Here is an 18,848-nt window from a genome sequence, read left to right as displayed (position 1 = left end):
GTTTCCAAAAGTGATAAACAAAGGGGTGACACAAGGAGGCTGGACAACTGGGGAATAGTTGGGCTGCAGACACTTGGGTGACAAAAATAATCTATAAACCTGGATGAATTCCTCAAATAGCTCCAGGAGGCCCAACACGCCCCTGCTAAATTCTCTTCAGTTTGTTCTCTGTGGCTCGATCAAATGAATTCACACTTCAAAGGTCCAATTATTGAGGTGTCTGTATCAGTAGGAATCTAAACAGGGTTCTGCTTCATTGGAAAGGAAGGATCAGGGCTAATGTCTTAATTCACCCTTCTGAGTCAAAACAAACTAACAAACCATAAGGGCTTTTGGAATCCCCTATTTAGCACAAATGGCAATTTGTGCGTTTTTATCTTGTGTTTTATCTTGTGTTTTCCTTCTTATTTGATGAAGCTGCTCTGCGGATTTACTGGTTCTCCCTCTCTCCCTCTCCCCTATCTTCTCTCTTTCTTTGAGTGTGCAAGAATTTTCTACAGGATCCTTTAATTTTTGACCCAAATAGAAGATCAACATACTATTGCTTTGGATGTATTCTTTCAAAGGGAAAAATATAATGTGGGTTTTGTGGCATCAAAGAGATAAAGATGAGATGGTCACATAAATGACATAGCGAGTACGAATTGACATTTTGATGATGCTTGAATCACACTGAACAGGTTTATGAAGAGAGAAACATTTTAAAGACTGAAGACCATTTTAACTCCTTAAGACAAAAGTTCTTAAAGAAATGTCTTTCAGATCATTTTCATTTTTTCTCTTTGCACTGTGGGACCAAGGAACTTAGAAGTAGTGGCTCTTGGAAAAGTCTTTGAAGAAAAAGTCTAAGATATTGTGTAACTGAAATGGCACACAAAACATGGGGCTTAGAACATCAGGCTGCAGAGGAATTGGAGACTTGGGGCCCTGACAGGCGGCAATCATTTGCCAAATGCACAATGTCTTGTAATATTTTTCTGGTCCTGGCAGTATTAATGAAGAGGGTCCACATCACTAGGGAGGGTGGATTGTGAAAAGTTATTAAGTTGTCCTGTAGCTGTCAGGCAGTGTCAGCCTCACAACATCAGAGAACTGGGAAGAATCATTCAGTTTGGTGTTTGATAGTGTTTGGCATCACATTCACGGTTTTTGTCATCTCCACCTACTTCTCCTTTTATCTACCTTACTTAGATTATTTGCTTAATAATCTGTTAAACTGACCCACTACGGAGGAAACATCTTATTATTCAGTAATAAAAATCCATTTGACATAAATAAGAAGATAACCACAAAAATGGATGCATGGCAAAAGCCTTTGTTACTTTGGAGATGAAGGTTCTGGCTGAACATTGCTCCTGAGACCTACTCTCTCTTTGTTAAAAAGGAAGGTAAGTGTTAAGAGAGGTGTTAAAGGCAGACTAGCACTACACCAAATCTCTCTCCTTGCCTTATTTGGAAGGAGATATAACCAGGAAGAAAACTGTCAAAGAAATAGCTTTCTCACGGTGTGATTCAACATTATTTAAAACTGTCTTTGTACCTCTAAAATCTCAGCTAAAAAAATTACCATGAGTCCCTCCAGAAATATAATTCCCGTGTATGTAGCTTAATTTCTTCATTTTAAAGGTCACTGAAGCCCAGAGAAGCTAGGGGTCACCTAAAGTCACACAAGGAGTCCTTGGATAAGCTATAAATTTTATTTCTTTGAGAATAATTCTCCTGAATGACTGTGGGCCCCATTTCTTGCTGGCTGTCACTGGAGACCACCCTCAGCCCTAGAGGTCATCTATAGCTCCTGTCACGGGAACTTTCCCCACATGGCGGTTTACTTCATGAAGCTGGCACAGACAGTCCCTAGAGCAAGTCTGCCAGCAAGAGGGAATCTTAGATTATGTAATGTAATCACAAGGGGGTGACATCAAATTTGCCATATTCCCTTGGTTAGAAGCAAGGTATGGGTCCTGCACACACTGAAGGACAGGAGATTATCCAGGGTGTGAACACTAGGAGGTGGGGAGTGTACGAGGCCGGTCTGCAGTCTGTGTGCTACAGTGTACATGGGAGTTCATTATGCTATTCTATCTACTTACTCTTGAAATTTTCCATAATAAAAAGAATTATTTCTTTTTTAAAAGTCTGCCATATCTAAATTTCCTATAGTAAATACATTTCTAGATTTGCTTATAAAAAGAATTCTAGGCCAGGGTGGTGGCTCATGCCTATAATCCCAGCACTTTGGGAGGCTGAGGTGAGAAGATCACTTGAGCCCAAGAGTTCAAGACCAGACTGGGAAACATAGTGAGACCTGTTTCTCTCTACAAAACAATAAAAAATTAGCCAAAATTAGTGGTGGTGTGTGCTTGGAGAGGCTGAGGCAGGAGAATCTCTTGAGCCCAGCAGGTCAAGCCTGCGATAAGCTGTGTTTACACCACTGCACTCCAGCCTGGGCAACAGAGCAAGACCGTGTCTCAGATTAAAAAATATATATACCCTACTGAGTTAACCAGGAAGCAGCAACTCTACAAAGAATTCTCGATGTACTTCTGACTGATATTTTACCCACATATTCAGCCATTTATCCAATAAGCATTTCTTGAATTCTACTGAACACTGGCCTAGGTGCTGGATGTACAATTAGACACATCTACGTCCTCAAAAAAAAGAAGTCCATAGGGACTTACGTGGACAAGTGAAGCAGGTAGTTACAGTGCAGAGTGACAAGTGCCAAAGCACAGCTACACTTGGGTGCCCTGAAAATGCAGAGGACTCTGAAACCACTTCTATTTAAAACCATCTTCCCTGAAAGGGTTTGATGTGTTGTGGCTTATAGACAGCTGCCCATTCTGTGCTATCCTCCCATCTACAGGGGGACTGTTGAGTCCTGGCTGGCACTCAGACTTGTTTGGGCCAATCCAATGTGGATGAAGTGATCCTGTATGATTTGAGACTGGGCCTCATGGGATCTGCAACTTCTGTTTTCGTGTGCTTGGGACTCTTTCTCTTGGAAATCAACAGCCAAGTAAGAAGTCTACCCTGCCAGAGGAAAGGCCACATAGAGGGAGGCCTGAACCAGTGTTTGATATCCCAGCTGAACTCCAGCCATCTTGGATGTTTAAGCCACTAAGTTTTGGGTCAGTGTGCTATTTAGCAACAGATAACTGAAACTTCAGTTGTAGCTAAGCTATGAACAAATTCTAGCTTGCACCCATGGTTTCCACACACAGAACTTAACACACAATCGTGTGGTCACTCACATCCATATCTGGCATACCCCAAACCAGAAGGAGGCAGGTTTGGCCAAAGACTACGAAGAGGGCTGCACAGTATCCACCAAAGGCGGATCACTTCGTAGAGTCTTTAAGATGGCTCCTTTGGGTTCTTTCTACCCTGAGACACTGCAAAAAGCATCAGACATCTGACACCCCCCTTTAAGTTCCCAGTCCACTGGCAAACCTGCAATTTCTTACTGAAGAAGAGTGAGCTATGTTTCTGAAGCTAAAGGGGGACTGAAAACTCAAGTGATTGGAATTAGCGCTAGACAAGCAAAAGCTCTTTGGATGCCCACTAACGAGTCTAGGCGTACTCACCTGAAGACATCAGCAGGACGGCCTGAAGGAGGGCTACTTCAGTGTCATCCAGGTTGAAAGAAGACAGAGACATGCCCAGGTCAAAGATGGCGTCTGACACCACCCCAAGACCCCCATTTTTCAGCTGGCCCCGTGTCACTGCCATTTCCCCATTCAAGGTTAAAGTCTCACTTTCTGGGTCATAGCGCACAGCAGCGCGAAGGGACATGATCTCCATGCAGCAGCCTTTGAGGAGGATGATCTGGTCTTCACATGGCAGCTGAAAGAACCAGCACATGTCAGCAAAGAACAAATGGAAAAATGCCAGTCAGGAACAACATACAGTATCTTAAAAGCAATAGGAATAACCTTCTGTGATTAACATTTGTCCTGCATTCTTTGAGCCCATGGTTTTCCCTTCCCTACTTGGCTGCAGACTTTCAACAACCATTTTTCATACTCAAAGTTGGCTGTAATCTTCACCAACTTTAACCTCAGGAGTTTGCATTGTTTTTATGACAGATACAGTTCTCCAACTGCTATTACAGTCATGTGTGAAACTGTTCTAATAACCCCTCAGTTTGGGGGTTTGTATTATAACTTCAACTGATAACTGCTTGAGAGCAGGGTTTATGTTAAACTCTCCATTTTTGTTTGTTTGTTTTTTTGTCTTGTAGCTTGAATAGGTAACATCTTACCCTACTGTTTAGCTGGCAACTGGGCTTCCTTTTGGTTTTTGAAGCACGTTTGCTCTTGGAGCCTCTTGGCACAAAACTAGAGGGTTGTTGGCAGAGATACATGTTGCCCATGAGGCCCAGAGATATAAGCTTCATCTAAAGTCACCCAGGGACTTAAAGGCAGAGGGGAGAGCAGAATTCAGACCTCCTGACTCCCAAGGTTGTGTTCTTCTCAGCACCTTAGACACAGGATTACTCAACACACTGGGTCTTTGTGCCAGTGTTGCAATCTCCTTTTAACCTCATTTGGTTACCCTGTTAATTAAGATTTGTGAGAATGTGGCAACGTTAATAATAAAAAATACCTTTGCTTATAGGCAAAATAAGAATTTTATTTTCTGGAAGGGGAGACTATTTAATTAAATGCCATTATCAAAGGAGTTTGGAGGGCTATTAGTAAATGGGTGTGTTTGATGAATTGGGCATCATGCCCAGATTTCCATGCATCACCTCATTTAATCTTCACAGCAGTATAATGAGGTAAATATTCTAATTCCATATTGCTTACAGATGTGGAAATCCAGGCATTGAGAGGGTAACAAGCTGGGTGGGGGCGGGGGTGGTCAAATGAATGTTTCATGGGTGAGGCTAGGATTTGAAACTGGATCTGTCAGAATTCAATGCCAAGAGAAGAAGGAAACACAACTCTTTTTTTTTTTTTTACCATGGATATGACTAAGTTTCCATAAACAACAAATATATGAGTTACACCTAATATCTGTCTCTTCATTAGAGCAGTTACAAATTCCTTTTGGGAAACGCTCTTGGCAATACTCAACCAGTCCAATTTAGGTTATTATATAAAAGTAATACAACTGAATTACATCTAAAATACTGGGCATTTTATGTTTTTTACTAGCTCAGCCTAGTCACTTTACCATTTAATTTCAAACTGCTTGGCTTTTTCTTCAGAATAAAAGTCATTGCATATTTGATTCTGGAATCCATACATATGAATTCTCTCCTTCCACTCATTTTTTAAAAAGCACTATGATTTGCTTTTGCCTAGGTTCTGATTGTTAAGCACAGATTGCTGGCCCCAACCCCTGAGTTTCTGCATTTCCCCCAAGTTCCCAGGTAATGCTTATGTTGCTGGTTCACAGATCCCACTCTTGAGAACTACTAGCACAGAACAGCAACAAGAAGTTACTAATCAGATCAAACCATTTATTTTTAAAATGTGTCACAAAGTATGCAAACTGGGGCAGGCCCCACTTTTGAAACCAATTCTGATTATAGATGAAGTAGAAATTTTCCTTTCCAAATTTCTAGTTTAAATACTAACTGTTGAAGATTAGTTCAAATTTAAATAAAAGCGGAATAAGTATTTGCAAAGGATCACCAATGGTTTAAAAACTAGGCCAGATGCTTTTTCCTTTAAGAGGGATTTGTAGGATCCTGGTGAGATTTGTTTCAACACGTGGGCAAATAATCTCTTAGACACCTGCCAAAATGCTTTCATTGTGAGAACACTCAACAAGGGCCTGACAGGCAGAGATGCAGGGATACTCCCACAGGTTCTTCCTGCTTCCTTAGGAGAGCATCACTCAGGTTGACTGGCAAAGACGACAGGGCCCTGCACTCTAGGAGTGGTTTTGCATGTTGTTTTGGCAGCTCTGCCAGTGATGATTTTAGATTTTGTGAAGCCCCTGGTGTCATGCCAGTCTTGTTTGGTGGGTTGGCATGGATCTTAGAAGAACAATTATCATGAACACAGTTTGAATAGCGTATGTGATAAACTGCCTCTGGCAAGAGACCCCTGGCTCTCAAGACCACCTGAGATCTCCAGCCCACTCCATGGGTAGCTCATGAACCTATATATTTAATTCACCTCTTTTGGGTTTCAAAGAGAATATAAAAGGCTAAAGGTCATCAGGAGGCCTCAAAGACAGAAAGTACATGCAAAGGTGCTTTGCTGTAAAGGTGCTTCCACCATCCCGCCGCCATCGTCTTTTGTAATTGGCAGCCCACACGATATCAGGGTAGAAGGAGAGATGGAATCAAAAATGAAACAGGCTTGGACTTTTAGGGAAACTTGGATAGATAAGCTTGCCACAACCCATGCTTGAAAAGTTCCATGTTGACCCCTTGCCCTTGCCGTGGATGAAAGTGCGCAGTGTGTTTGCTCCTGGTGGCGGAGATGGCTGCTGCTTCTGTTTTCTTCCTTCAACTGAAATATCTCTTCAGTGGTTTACATGAGCTTTACATTGAAAAAAAACCATCTCAGGGGCGGGGGGGGGGTGGTGGGGGTGGCGTTCAAAGGGCACCATATGACTGGCAGGCTGGCTGGAATTGTAGGGGTGACAGACTCAGTGGAGTTCCTCCTCAGACCCAAGAACTGGGGGCAAAGGGACACAGCCAGAGAGAGGACCAAGAGAGGTCCAGGAAAACAAAACCATCCCCACAAACAAAAGAGAACGATGACAGCCAGAACTGGCAAGAGTGAGGGGAAACAAGCCCGTCGGTGCAGATGTGAGAGTGCACATACCTTCTTGAGGGCAATTTGGCAACACATGTCAAAAGCCTGTATATCTCGGGCCTTAAATTCCATGTCCAGGCTTTACCCTTCAGACATAGTCAGTGATGCGGGCAGGATATAGTTGCCAGAACATTCACAGGAGCATATTTTTATTAGTGAAAAATTGGAAATGAACCATAGATCCAGTAAAAACAGATAACATAATTTATGGTAGATGTATTCTTTGGAATACTATGTGGTCATTGAAAATCATTTTGTGAAAAAATATGTAAACGCTATGTCCTCCCATTGAAGGTAAAAAGTTGGTACAGTGACAGGTGCTGGTAATGATCTGTTTCTTTTGGTGCCGATCATGTGGGTGGGTTCAGTTTGTAAAAATTTATTGAACTGCACTCTTATGACATATACACATTCTTTAATAGAAAGTTAAAAATAATTTCATACACAGTACATTGTGGTATGCATTATATTAAATATGTTTTATACTTCATATATATGTATGTATGTGTATATGTGTGTGTGTACACACACAAATATTTGAAAAAAGACTAAAATAGGTGCCAAAATCTTGTGGTAGTGTTACCATAAATCATTACCTTTACTATGTTGTATAAATAAACATCCAATGAATATGTATAATTTTTGTAATATCCTCTAAAATGTTAATAGATGTCTACTTTTAAAAAAGGCGTCAAAGGCATGGGAAGCTCCATGGCCAACACAGAGATATAAGTCAAAGTCCCTTCCTCAGTACCTACTGACTTCTTTAGGGGTGGGGCATGAGTCATTGCTACTGCAAGGCTGTGGGTACTAGCATATCGAGTACCCTGATGCTATAGACTGAATGTCTGTATCCCTTCAAAATCTGTATGTTGCAACCTAATCCCCAGTGTGATGGTATTGAAGGCAGGGCCTTTGGGAGGTGATGAGTCATGAGAGTGGGGCCCTAATGAATGGGATTTGTGCCCTTGTAAAAGAGATCCCAAAGAGCTCCCTTGTCCTGTCCATCATGAGGGGACACAATGAGAAGACAGCTGTCTATGAATCAGAAAGCAGGCCCTCACCAGACAATGAATCTGCTGGTACCTTGATCTTGAACATCCCAGCCTCCAGAACTGTAAGACATAAATTTCTATTGTTTTTAAGCCACTTGGTCTATGGTATTCTGTTGTAGTGGCCTGAACTAAGACACCTGGCCCCCACCACAGTGAAACTGGGGCCAAAAGGGAGGCAAACGTGCTCTCACAGCTAGGTCTAGGGGCAAGATATCTGTTTCTCAAAGCCCACTTTCCTGTCCTTCTGGGTATGGCTTCTGTGGAGGCTCAGAAATTGGCAATGAGAAGTGTCCTCATAATGTCTGAGGTCTCTGTGTCCCTCTGATTCCAGGTAGGCTCCCATTATTGCAAACTCAAAGACACAAGAGGGCTGGAAGCCAAGGCAGCAGGAGTCATTCCAGGTGAGGAAACTTAGCTTCTTTTCAGGTGAGACCAGGATCACTCATCACTCAGCCTGCTTACCTAAGAGGCTCACAGCTGTCCGTGACCCTCTCTATTTGCTGTCTTTCTGGGTCCCCTTGAAGGTATACAGAGCAATAGACAACCACCTTATGAAATTTTTTTTTTAAAGTTCTCCAGAAAACATAACCCCATTAGATTAAAAAAGAGGAAGGTTAGAGGCAGGATGGAAATGTAACAGATAAAATAGAAGCAGTATTAGCAGCTAAACTATGGAATACTTATTATAACCCAGGCACTGTCTAATCACTTTACAAATATATTATCCCACTTAAAAAACCTTTCAACAGCTCTAAGAGGTAGACACTATTGTAATCCCCATTTTAAAGATGAGATAAGTGAAGTTTGAAGATATTGGATAACTTGTTTAGGATTCTTGCCCATGTAGCTGACTGTAGAGACTATGGCATCTGCCACCACACGGCAGGCCTGATAAAGTTCAAGTGTCCCAAAGGGAAAGTCAAAGAACTCTGGTGGGACAGCTCTACAGGGTGCCCTGAAGATGGGACAAGCAAGAGTGAGCTTATAGGAAAAGAGGAAAGATTTGTGGGGATATTAAGAGCCTGGTTCTGTGAGGGGCATTTAACTTATTCTTGAGGATTAAGAAAAAAACCACACAGTCATCTCACTGGGCAGAATACAGACCTAGGTTCCAACCATGATGTCACATTTGGATAACTTAATATCTTTGATCTTGATTGTCCCCATCGAAAATGGGGTTAATACAAGCAACCCTGCAAATCGGTTAGAAGGATTAGATTGAATGTGGGCAAACCTGAGTACCTGAGTGTGGTAACTAGGACAGCATAGGTACTGAATAAATGGAATCTATTGCTATCATTATTTCTCAATGCCTGGAATCAGGGGGATGAATAGGATCTTGATGGGCCTTACATGGACAAGCTAATGAATGATGACTAAATACAGAAAGTGGGAAATTCAAATGAAATAAAATGCATTTTCATTTTGTACTGACGTTGCTTTCATATGATTAAGTCCCTACTAATTAACATTAAATTGTAAATAATACCCAGTATTCCTGGAAACTGATGAAACTATAATTAAGAATAATGCAGAAGGAAAAACAACATCCTCACCTCACAAAACATAGGCAACTTTTTGGCAAAATCCACCACTCTGGTAATTGCTGGTGTGATGATTTTTGTAAAATGGCTAAAGGCTTCCAAGTCAACCTTTCCACCTTCTGGGGCATTGACTATTGGTGCTTGTCCAATGTCTTCTGGCTAAGGAGGAGAAAAAAGAAAGATTTAAATGAAGAAGTTGAAGGGAGCTTTATTTATCATAGTTCTTATGTGGCAGAAAATCTCTTCTGAACTGACATCCTGTACAGTTTCCAGTTTTCACATCATTTATTAACAAACTGTACAGTTTACACATCACTTATTTCTTTGAGTAAAGATATATGTTCTGGCCATTGCTTTAATAGGCCCTCAGTGACAATGTTTACAGGACTGTTGCTGCAGAAAGAGTGAGAGAGATAAGAAAAAGGACAGGAATTTGGCTCCTGCTTCTGAATGCACAAAGGGTGTATACTTAGGTAAGGTGACATAAATTCCAGGGGCTCTGGGATGGCATTTTCAGAGCACTGCACATGCTGGTGTGTGTCTGTGTGTGGGAGGTGGGCATACCGTGGGCAGTGATAGAGCAGAGCGATGGGTGGGCCCTAGCAAACAGCACCCTGTGGATTCTTGCTTCTGACCCAGCTGGGGCTTGAAGCGCCCCTCTGCCCTACAGACTCCAGTTTGAGGTGGTCTCAGCTGAGGGTTGAGGGGGAAGATTGCTAGGCTGTCTACAGGAAACTTTGCAAACCTTAGGGCAGAGTGGCGAATTTACTAATATTTAATGTCCCTAGGGCAGTTCTCTGCTGTTTACTTGCTCAAGAACAATCCATGGCCTTGCTGCTCAAAGCATAGTGCAGCAGCCTGGGTGTCACCAGGGGACTTCTTCTCAGGCCCCTCCCCAGACCAGGTGGTGCAGAATCAGCATTTTAGCAAGACCTCCAGGTGACTTATGTGCTTCCCAATGTCCACAGTAGCCATCTAACTCCTAAGTTTCTCATTCAGTGACCTCCCTGATGTGATCTGTGTCCATGTATCTCCTGCTGTCACCCAGTGCTTCCTTCAGGAAGAGTCTGCTCCACTTCTCCTCCTTGTCTTTGTGATGATCATAACCACCATTTATTTGTGGCCTACAAGTGAGCCAGCCACTTCGCACACTACCCTGTCTCAAGTAGTCCTCATTCAAATCCTGATTTGCAGGTGAGCAAACTAGGGATCAGAAAGGTTAAGAGCAAGCTGCTGAGGCCAGGCCTGCGATCTGGGTGGCCCTGACTCCACACAGCAGTCTCCCCAGAGCTCCACACCTCCTCACCCCTACTGCAAGGCTTTTACTCCCTGTGGACCTTTTGACACTAATGAACAGAGTCTCTACTCCTCTGAACACCCTCCTTGCCAGCCTCTTCAGCTGTCTCCCAGGAAGATGTGAATGTGACCAAGGGAGATCACAGACTCAAGCCCTACCCAATGGTGGTCACCTTTGCCTAGAGCCACAGTGAATAGACAGGAACAAGGCCAGTTCTCTTTTCCGCACCCAGGTGCTTGGAGATGGGGGTGGGGAAGGGGGATGAGAATGAGGAACTGACACTGTGAGTGAGTTGAGCAAAATAGAATTCCTCACTTGCAGAGCGGTGAGGACGCTACCAGTGGTGAGACTAGCCTAACATAGTGGCCCCCAAACTTCACTGTGCGTCAGTATCACTTGATTTCTGGGCCCCATCCCCAGTGTATCTGATTCAGCAGGTCAGGGATGGAGCCTGGGAATCTGCATTTCTAACAAGTTCCCAGGGTGTGCTGATGAAGCTGCTCTGGGCCCACTCTTTGAGAACCACTGAGTTAGCAGTAACCAAGCCCAGCTTAGAGTAACCCAGTTCCCTTACCTCCTCCCGCATATCTCCTGTTACTGCTCACATCACATTTTTAGCAGAAGGAAAAGCAAAAGATGATTCTTTTACTCTTCTTGGTGCCAGAGCACCAGGGTCAACAGGAGCAGCCCAGGAGTCATGGTTACAGCCTCAGGGGAAGGTTTTAAAAACATATTATTAATACATAACAAATGCTGGCAGCATTTAACTTTTTTTGACCATCCAGCATTGTCTTCTGTTGATTTTTTACTTTATTTTATTTTTGTGTGTGTGTTGCTGGCAGTGAGTGGGTGAAACCTGGTTTCTGTCGTGTTTCACAATGATTGACAATGTTTTGGGGCAACTGTTGGCATAGCAAGCCCAAGGAAGGCCACTGTTCAGCTGGCTCTCTGGGAGCAGACAGAATTGATGAAACAATCACATGTACAGCCTCCTTCTCCTTCCCTCTTTCTCACCTGGATTGTGCTAAAGGAAAAGGTACCTCTTTTTCTCCTTTGGGTAATGCTGCTCCCTGCAGCCTTCAGATATCCCTGCTCTTCTTTATAATTTCTTCTCATTCCTGAAACTGAGGCTCATCTCACTGACCTTGTCTACTTGACAAGTCTTTTATGAAGATCAACGGATAAAAGGAATGTGGGCACACACTCAAAAAGGTAGAGAGTTTTATATATATATATATATATATATATATATATATATATATATAAATAAATAAATTATACAAAAATATATATTAATTACATATCTATATAATTATATATATGTAGGATGAACTTTTTAAAATAAAAATAAAATTAAAAAGTGTAATAACGTTGTTTTGGCCTGGTTGAATCTAAACATCTCTCAATGAATACTGATAGAGCTAATCTGATGTATTTAAATGGCACTCAGTGTCCTTTGAAATGTTGGTGGGTTAATACTGATGTTAATTTTTGCATTCAATTTGTGGGTGTGTAGGTTATTTGAATTCCACTCGTGACATGTGTAAAGATTTGAAAAAAGGAGAGAAAGTATGCAAGGAAATACGGCAATTTTAAGTAAAACTAAACCCCCAAATGTAACAAGCTCACAAGTTTTCTGCTGGAAATATATATCAAGGTAGAATAAAAAATGTACTTTTAAGCCTCTGGCTATTTAATGGACTATAAAATTGCTAGAAGTAAAACTATGAACAAAGTAAAACTCTTTGATTTTTTATCATTAAGATTTTTTTCCATAATGGATCTTAGATACCAGAACAACAAAAAAGACTCTATCTATCTGTTTGTCTATATCCATGAATTGACCCGAGTTATTATGAGGTTAATCAAGGTTGAGCAGTGAAACCCTGTTTGTTACTTCCCTGAAGATTTTTCACCTATAACAAAAATATATAATTTTCTAAAATATTTGGAAGATGTTAAAAATAGAGTATAAATATTTCACATTAGTTAAACCCATTAGATATCTTATTATAGCTAATAGCCTCGTAAACTACTATATGAAATACATTTCTCATATACACATATATATTTATGTGCCCAAGATCAAGCTCCAATACTGATGGTAAGTCTCTAGCTGGCTTGTAGATTCACCACTGTAGACCTGTGGGGAAAGCCTGCTTTTTGCCTCTGTGGATCCAACTGCCTTAGCTAGCTCATGGTGGTATTTTCAACTCTCATTCTGATATCCTCTCTTTGCCCTAAATGAACCTCCTGAGCTAGCCCAGCTGTCTGCTCTATGTCTCCCCTACAACTTGCCTTACATTTTCCCATTTCACTGCTGCCTTCTCTCCAGACTTTTGCTTTCTCCAAAGCCGCCACTTCTGTCTCTCATCTCTGTCTTTTCCAAATGCTATTTTCTCTTCAAGACCCAACTCAAGTTCTGTCTTCTCCTAGATGTTTTCCCAGGTGACCTCAGTTTGAAATGACATTTACCTCATTCGAACACACATGGTGGCCCATGGCTATGAGTCATATGGTATTTAGGCATTTATTACTGTCACTTTTTATTATAGTTATGTAAGTACACACCAAAGATATGAACTTAAGGGGGTAGAGAATGAGCCTTACTTGTCTTTGCCTACTGTGTACAAGGCATTGGGCCAAGTTACGGAGGATAGAATGCTTATTGGTTGAGTGAGTGAATGAATGTATACTTATACCAATATTTATTGAGCAGGTACTGTGGGCCAGGCCTAGTTTTAGATGCTGAGGTTACAGCAATGAACAGTGTATCCTCAAGGACCTTGCATTGTAGTGAGGGGAGATAGACAATAAATAAGAAACATGTATTCATGGAAGAATTTGTGATACGTCTGGAGGTGACATGATAATACATGGGGAGGCAGGAGAAAGGAAGGTCAGCCAAGGCCCCTTTGAGAAGCAATGTGTGGACTTTGACTTGAGGAATGTCAAGGAAGTAGCTTTCCTTAGGGCCAGAGGAAGAACACTCAAGGTAGAGAGGAAAGCCAGTGCAAAGTCCCAAAGCCAGAAAGGAGGCCCATGTGGTTAGAGCCCAGTGATGGCATCAAATGAGGAAGCGGAGGTAGGCAGGGGGGACCCGTGATGTTAGGCGTTGTAGACCCTGGAAAGGAGATGGGCTTATTCTAAATGCAATGGGGCATCTACTGAAGGGCTGTAAACAGGGCATAGACACGACACGATGGTTACTGCATGGAGAAGATATGTGGGGAGCCAAAGGAAAAAACAGGCAGGAAACAGCTGTTGTTTGGGCAGGCTGAAGTGCACTATGGGGATGGCATTAGAGATGGAGAGGCCTAGAGAATTACAGTTGTATATTGGCAGCTGAAAATAGGGGCCAAAAATGGACTGGCTGTAAGGAATCCAGAATGACTTCTTGGGGTAGTGGGGGTGGAGGGTGCAAAAGGAGAGATTCAGGTGTGTGTTCAGGGGTGACCTCAGCCCTTGCTCAGCACGGGTGAGGCTGGTCTTATACAAATCACGACCAACTGGCTTTCTGCTTTGATTATTTCATTAGTATTGTTCAAGGTGAGTAGGAAATGCTGCCAGCTGATCTCTTTGCTGAGTCCTTGGCTCAGAGCCAAGGACTTCTTGGCTTGAAAAGGTAACTCTCTGGCACATGCAGAATGGAGTGGGGCCAGATGGGACTCTCACTTCTGCACTTGTTCATAGGATGTCTTCTTGTACCTTTGCCAGGCTAGGCAGGAAGACCTGGGCAGATAATAATTCAAGGTCCTTGGGCCATGGGATACGACTACAGCCTCACCCTTTTCCTGGGATGAGCAGGAATAAGATGGTGGCAGTGCAGGGTGTGGGGGTGGTAAGGATGGTGCATGTAGTAACCACTTATGTGGTTGCTAACAATATGCCAGGCAGTATTAACCCACTTGTATCTATTGCTTTATGCCATTCAGCAAGGGCATAAGGCAACTGAGCCTTAGAGAGGTGAAATAACTTGCCCAAAGCCACACTTAAAAAAGCAACAGAGGCAAGCATGGAATCTGGGCTGTCTGGTTCCAATCCCCATTCATGTAACTACTAAATTATCCTGCCTTCTTCTGATGTTATTCTAATAACTTGGGGTGATAGATGCCTTCCTGACATGATTGCACTTGTCCTATGAGCTGTGCACACAGACCATGTATGGCCTCATCACTCACCCTATCTGACCCTTCTGCTTATCCCCTTGTCTGAAGCTACCCCAGTTGAGTGTGTGAAATCAGACAGTATCTCTGCCAGGGAAAAAGTAGGAAAGGTCTCCTCTGAACCTAAAGGTCGCATTTTATACTTGGGTAGACATTCACCCAAAGCTACAACTTTGCATGAAAATTGAGGGAGCAGAATAATGATACAATGTCAGCAGACAATAATAAATGATGTCAATAGACAAGATTGTTGCTGTCAGGGGCTGCTACTGGAGGTCGAGAAGTGAGCTGCCCTTGGTGGAGTGACCTGCTTTCCCTTGTTTGGCATCAGATGCTGCTTGTTCTCTTCTCAGCCTGCTTCTGCTTTTCATCCTCACTGACATCACACATGAATTGTTGGTGGTGAAATTAGGCATTTCTGTAGCCTCAGAGATTTGAGAAGATTGGAGAAAACTAGAAAATTATATGATTTAAATGCTTTTGGGAGAAGCTTTAAAGAGTGGCTTTAGATTTATTATGAAAATCTTAATGGCTTTTGCAAAAGTTCCTCATTTGCCAAAGACTGTAATTTTTTCAGACCCAAATATAGATTTAAAATCCAGATCAAATCACTGTCTCTGTTTCTTTTTCTTTCTTTCTTTTTCTTTTCTTTTCTTTTTTTTTTTTTGTTTTTTTGAGACAGGGTTTTACTCTGTTGTCCAGCCTAGAGTGGAGTGGCATAGTCACAGCTCACTGTAGCCTTGACCTCCTGGGCTTAAGTGATCCATCTACCTCAGCCTCCTGAGTAGTGGGGAACCACAGGTGAGTATAACCAAGTCTGGCTAAATTTGTTTATTTTTTGTGGAGATGGAGTCTCGCTGTGTTTCCCAGGCTGGTCTCACGCTCCTGGGCTCAAGCAATCCACCCACCTTGGCCTTCCAAAGTGCTGGGATTGCAGGCATGAGCCACTGCGCCCAGCCCTGTCTCTATTTCTGACTTGAGTGCTGGTCTTAAAGTGAAAATGGGTCCTGGTCTTAGACTGAAAACTATGTCAGTAGCTCCTTTTAGGGAATAATATACTTACCCATTCCAGATAAATGAATACTTTCAGCTTTAATGACAACATGTAATCCCATATGACATATTTTTATACTATTGTTAACATGACAGGCCTCCTCGAATTCTTTTTTGGAACAAAATGGGACATCAACACATAAAAAATAAATAACGTGGCAGTGTTGCAAGCACAGGAAAAGGGGTATTAGCACACAGGAGATGCAAATCCTAATGTACAAAAAGCCTGTTTGGTACATGATACCTTTTAGTACATGAATACCACTTAGCAAAGCTGTCTTTAAGTAAAGATTCTTAATGTCCTTGCAGGACTAATTCACTACTCAGTGAAATTTTCATCCTGAGCATAAATACTCAGTTGGAGTCACTTTTCTGCAAGAAGTATATGTAAATATGTAAATGGCTAAGACAGAGGGCTTAACTGTACTACCTCCAAGGATGGGTGAGTGGAACTGTATGTTCAGTTCAACAAATATTTATTGAGCTCTGTTCTGGTTATTTATTGTTGTATAACAAACTAACCCCAAACTTTGTGGTTTAAAACAACAATTTTTAATTTTCTTTCTGAGTTCTGGGGATTGATTGGCACAGCTAGGGGGCCCTCATACAGCTGCCATCAAATGGCAGTAGAGGCTGGCGTCATGTAAAGGCTTCTTTACTCATATTTCTGGTCCCTGGGCTGCTTGGGAATCTCTCCTTCTGTGTGGCCTTTTTACATGGCTAGCTTGGGACTCCTCACTTCCTGGTGGTCTCAGAGTAGTTGGACCTTTATTATTATTTTTTATTATTCTTATTATTATTCCTATTTTTTAATATATAGTCAACTGCTATGAGAGACCAGGTGGCTTCCCTCCCCCAAGATACCCAAGTGGAAGCTGCAAGGCTTCTTATGACCCGACCTTAGAAGTAACTTAAGTATCACTTCTGCCGAAATGCACTGTTTAAAGGCATCAGATACCAGCCTAGATTCAAGGGGAGAGGGGAAAAGACTCTACCTTTCCCGGGGAGAGAACGGGCTGTGTATACAGGGACGAGAAATAATTTGATGGCAGCCATCTTGGAGAAAAGCTACCACAAGTTTCCATCACACATAGCATAGATAGTCAAGTGTGGAGGCTGAATGGAACATTGTTCTCCTGCGAGGAGATGCAGGGGTTATCCCAGGCACAGAAGGGGATTGGCTGACAGAAATGAAGTTCATTGTAGAGACAGACAGGACAGTGGAGGAGTTCTGAGCCTCCCAATAACCCTCTAGGCTTGGAGAAGCAGTTATTTACATTTGAATCAAGAGGGACAATTTCTTGAGCAGATTAAAGATCTACAAAAGATACATTTCATGTCAGCCCTACAAGGAGAAGAAAACTCTCTTGTGCATGGGTAATCTCATGGTTCTGACGGAAGCCTAATGGCAAATCATTCTGTGCCATAGATTCTTTCCATAGATGGTCAGGCTGGTGAACTGTTAGGAGCCTTTAAGTAAACAGTGCAGACCTCAAGACTAGTTCTAATGACTAGATATTGTGACCACACAGCATGAAGATATTTGATTGTATTTTGCTTTATAGAGGTGGTTTCTCTGCTTCCAGACATAGCACACTGTCATCTCCTCAGAGATGCTTCTTCTGACCACCATGTTCAGAGAAATTAAGTCTCTCCCCACTTCCAGTTCACAAACCCTTTGTCCCATCACACTGTTTATTGCCTTCATTGCACTTACCATTATGTGCATTTATTTTATTTGTTTATCTCTTATTGTCTGTCTCCCACTAGAGGAATGTGCCTGACTTATTTACTTTCTGGCACATAGTATCCACTCAATAAATGTTTCTTAAATAAAAGAACAAATCTTTAAAGTCTGGAAAGAAGCACCTTATGACTACTTAAACAAGTTTAGTTGGACTAGTATCCATTCTCTATGGGGAGTAAAGACAATAAAAGTATAAAATTCCCGGGAGAAGTCCAGGATGAACTTCAAATCTTCTACCTTACTTGGAATTCAGCTTGATCACGACTTGAAATCAGGAGACAGTGCCAGGCCTGGAAGCGGTTTCTACAACGTCCATTTATGGGTGACACATTTGGGGAAAGGATGGATTTAAGTTTGCAATTAGGTAGGACTCTGTCTTGCTATGCCCCAAGTGTACTGTGTTAGAATTGGTCTATCAATCCAGAATTACTGCTTTTGAATTTTCTGGCAGATATACCAGGGTGGGGTGAAGATGCAAGATCAAGGCACTGAGAGGCTGCTCCTCCAAAGAGCTGGGATCTTTCAGAGGCGTTTTGGGTTTGTGCAGGTGCCAAGATTGCATAGGGTAGTGGGTAGAGGCATAAATCCTGGAGCTGGCTGCATCCGTCACCACTATTTACTAGTTGTGGGAGCTCAGGCAAGTTTCCTCAACTTCTCTGCCTTAGTTCTCTCTTCTGTAAAATGGAGATATTAACCACATCTACCTACAGGATTGGTATAGGAAGTTAATGAATGAAAAGCACTTAGAATAGTACCTGGCATATGATAAAGGCCATCTAGATATTTGCTAACTAACATTGCTGTTAGTGAAAGCCATCAACAAAGTGCTGGCATTATTGTTTCATTACAATGAAAGTAATTGTGTCAGTACAGGTGAATTATGCATAAGCTTTTTCTTTCCAAAACTTCCTTTAAGGTTGTTGTTATGTTGTTTTAAGAAAAAGATCCACTATCTCATTGTGATGTTAATGTTGAGGTACAAGGATAATTATACCACTATATCTTCTTGTTCAGATGGGGAAGTACTCTAATGTGCCCTAGGGATACAAATGAAACCACAAAATATCTGTTGTCAGGCAGGTACTTGAAAAGGGTTTTTACATCATAAACTAAGAGCAGAGTCAGTCTCTGAGATGGTCCAGCACTAGTAGGGCAGGTAGTCTTTCTAATGAGGTGGGTGGAGAGCCTGGACTTGGAACCAGAA

General features: G+C 42.1%; 1 protein-coding gene and 1 long non-coding RNA gene across 20 annotated transcripts in view; one reads left to right on the top strand and one right to left on the bottom strand.

The window, feature by feature from the left end:
• THRB (thyroid hormone receptor beta) overlaps positions 1–18,848 on the bottom strand; it is a 371,566-nt gene that overhangs the window by 5,673 nt on the left and 347,045 nt on the right. For all 19 annotated transcript variants that reach the window (XM_024244895.3, XM_063722162.1, XM_024244892.3 and 16 more), the window contains 2 exons: positions 9,394–9,540; positions 3,588–3,846 (listed from right to left, as the gene is read on the bottom strand). In XM_024244895.3, the coding sequence (XP_024100663.1) occupies positions 3,588–3,846; positions 9,394–9,540 (406 nt within the window). The remainder of the gene's footprint in view (positions 1–3,587; positions 3,847–9,393; positions 9,541–18,848) is intronic.
• Positions 1–18,848, top strand: part of LOC103890229 (uncharacterized) — a 123,349-nt gene that overhangs the window by 62,974 nt on the left and 41,527 nt on the right. The window lies entirely within an intron of this gene.

Source organism: Pongo abelii, chromosome 2 (genome assembly GCF_028885655.2).
Source record: "Pongo abelii isolate AG06213 chromosome 2, NHGRI_mPonAbe1-v2.0_pri, whole genome shotgun sequence".
Classification (NCBI taxonomy): Eukaryota; Metazoa; Chordata; class Mammalia; order Primates; family Hominidae; genus Pongo; species Pongo abelii.
The sequence above is the reverse complement of the archived record's forward strand: the minus strand, read 5'-3'. Positions and strand labels throughout refer to the sequence as shown.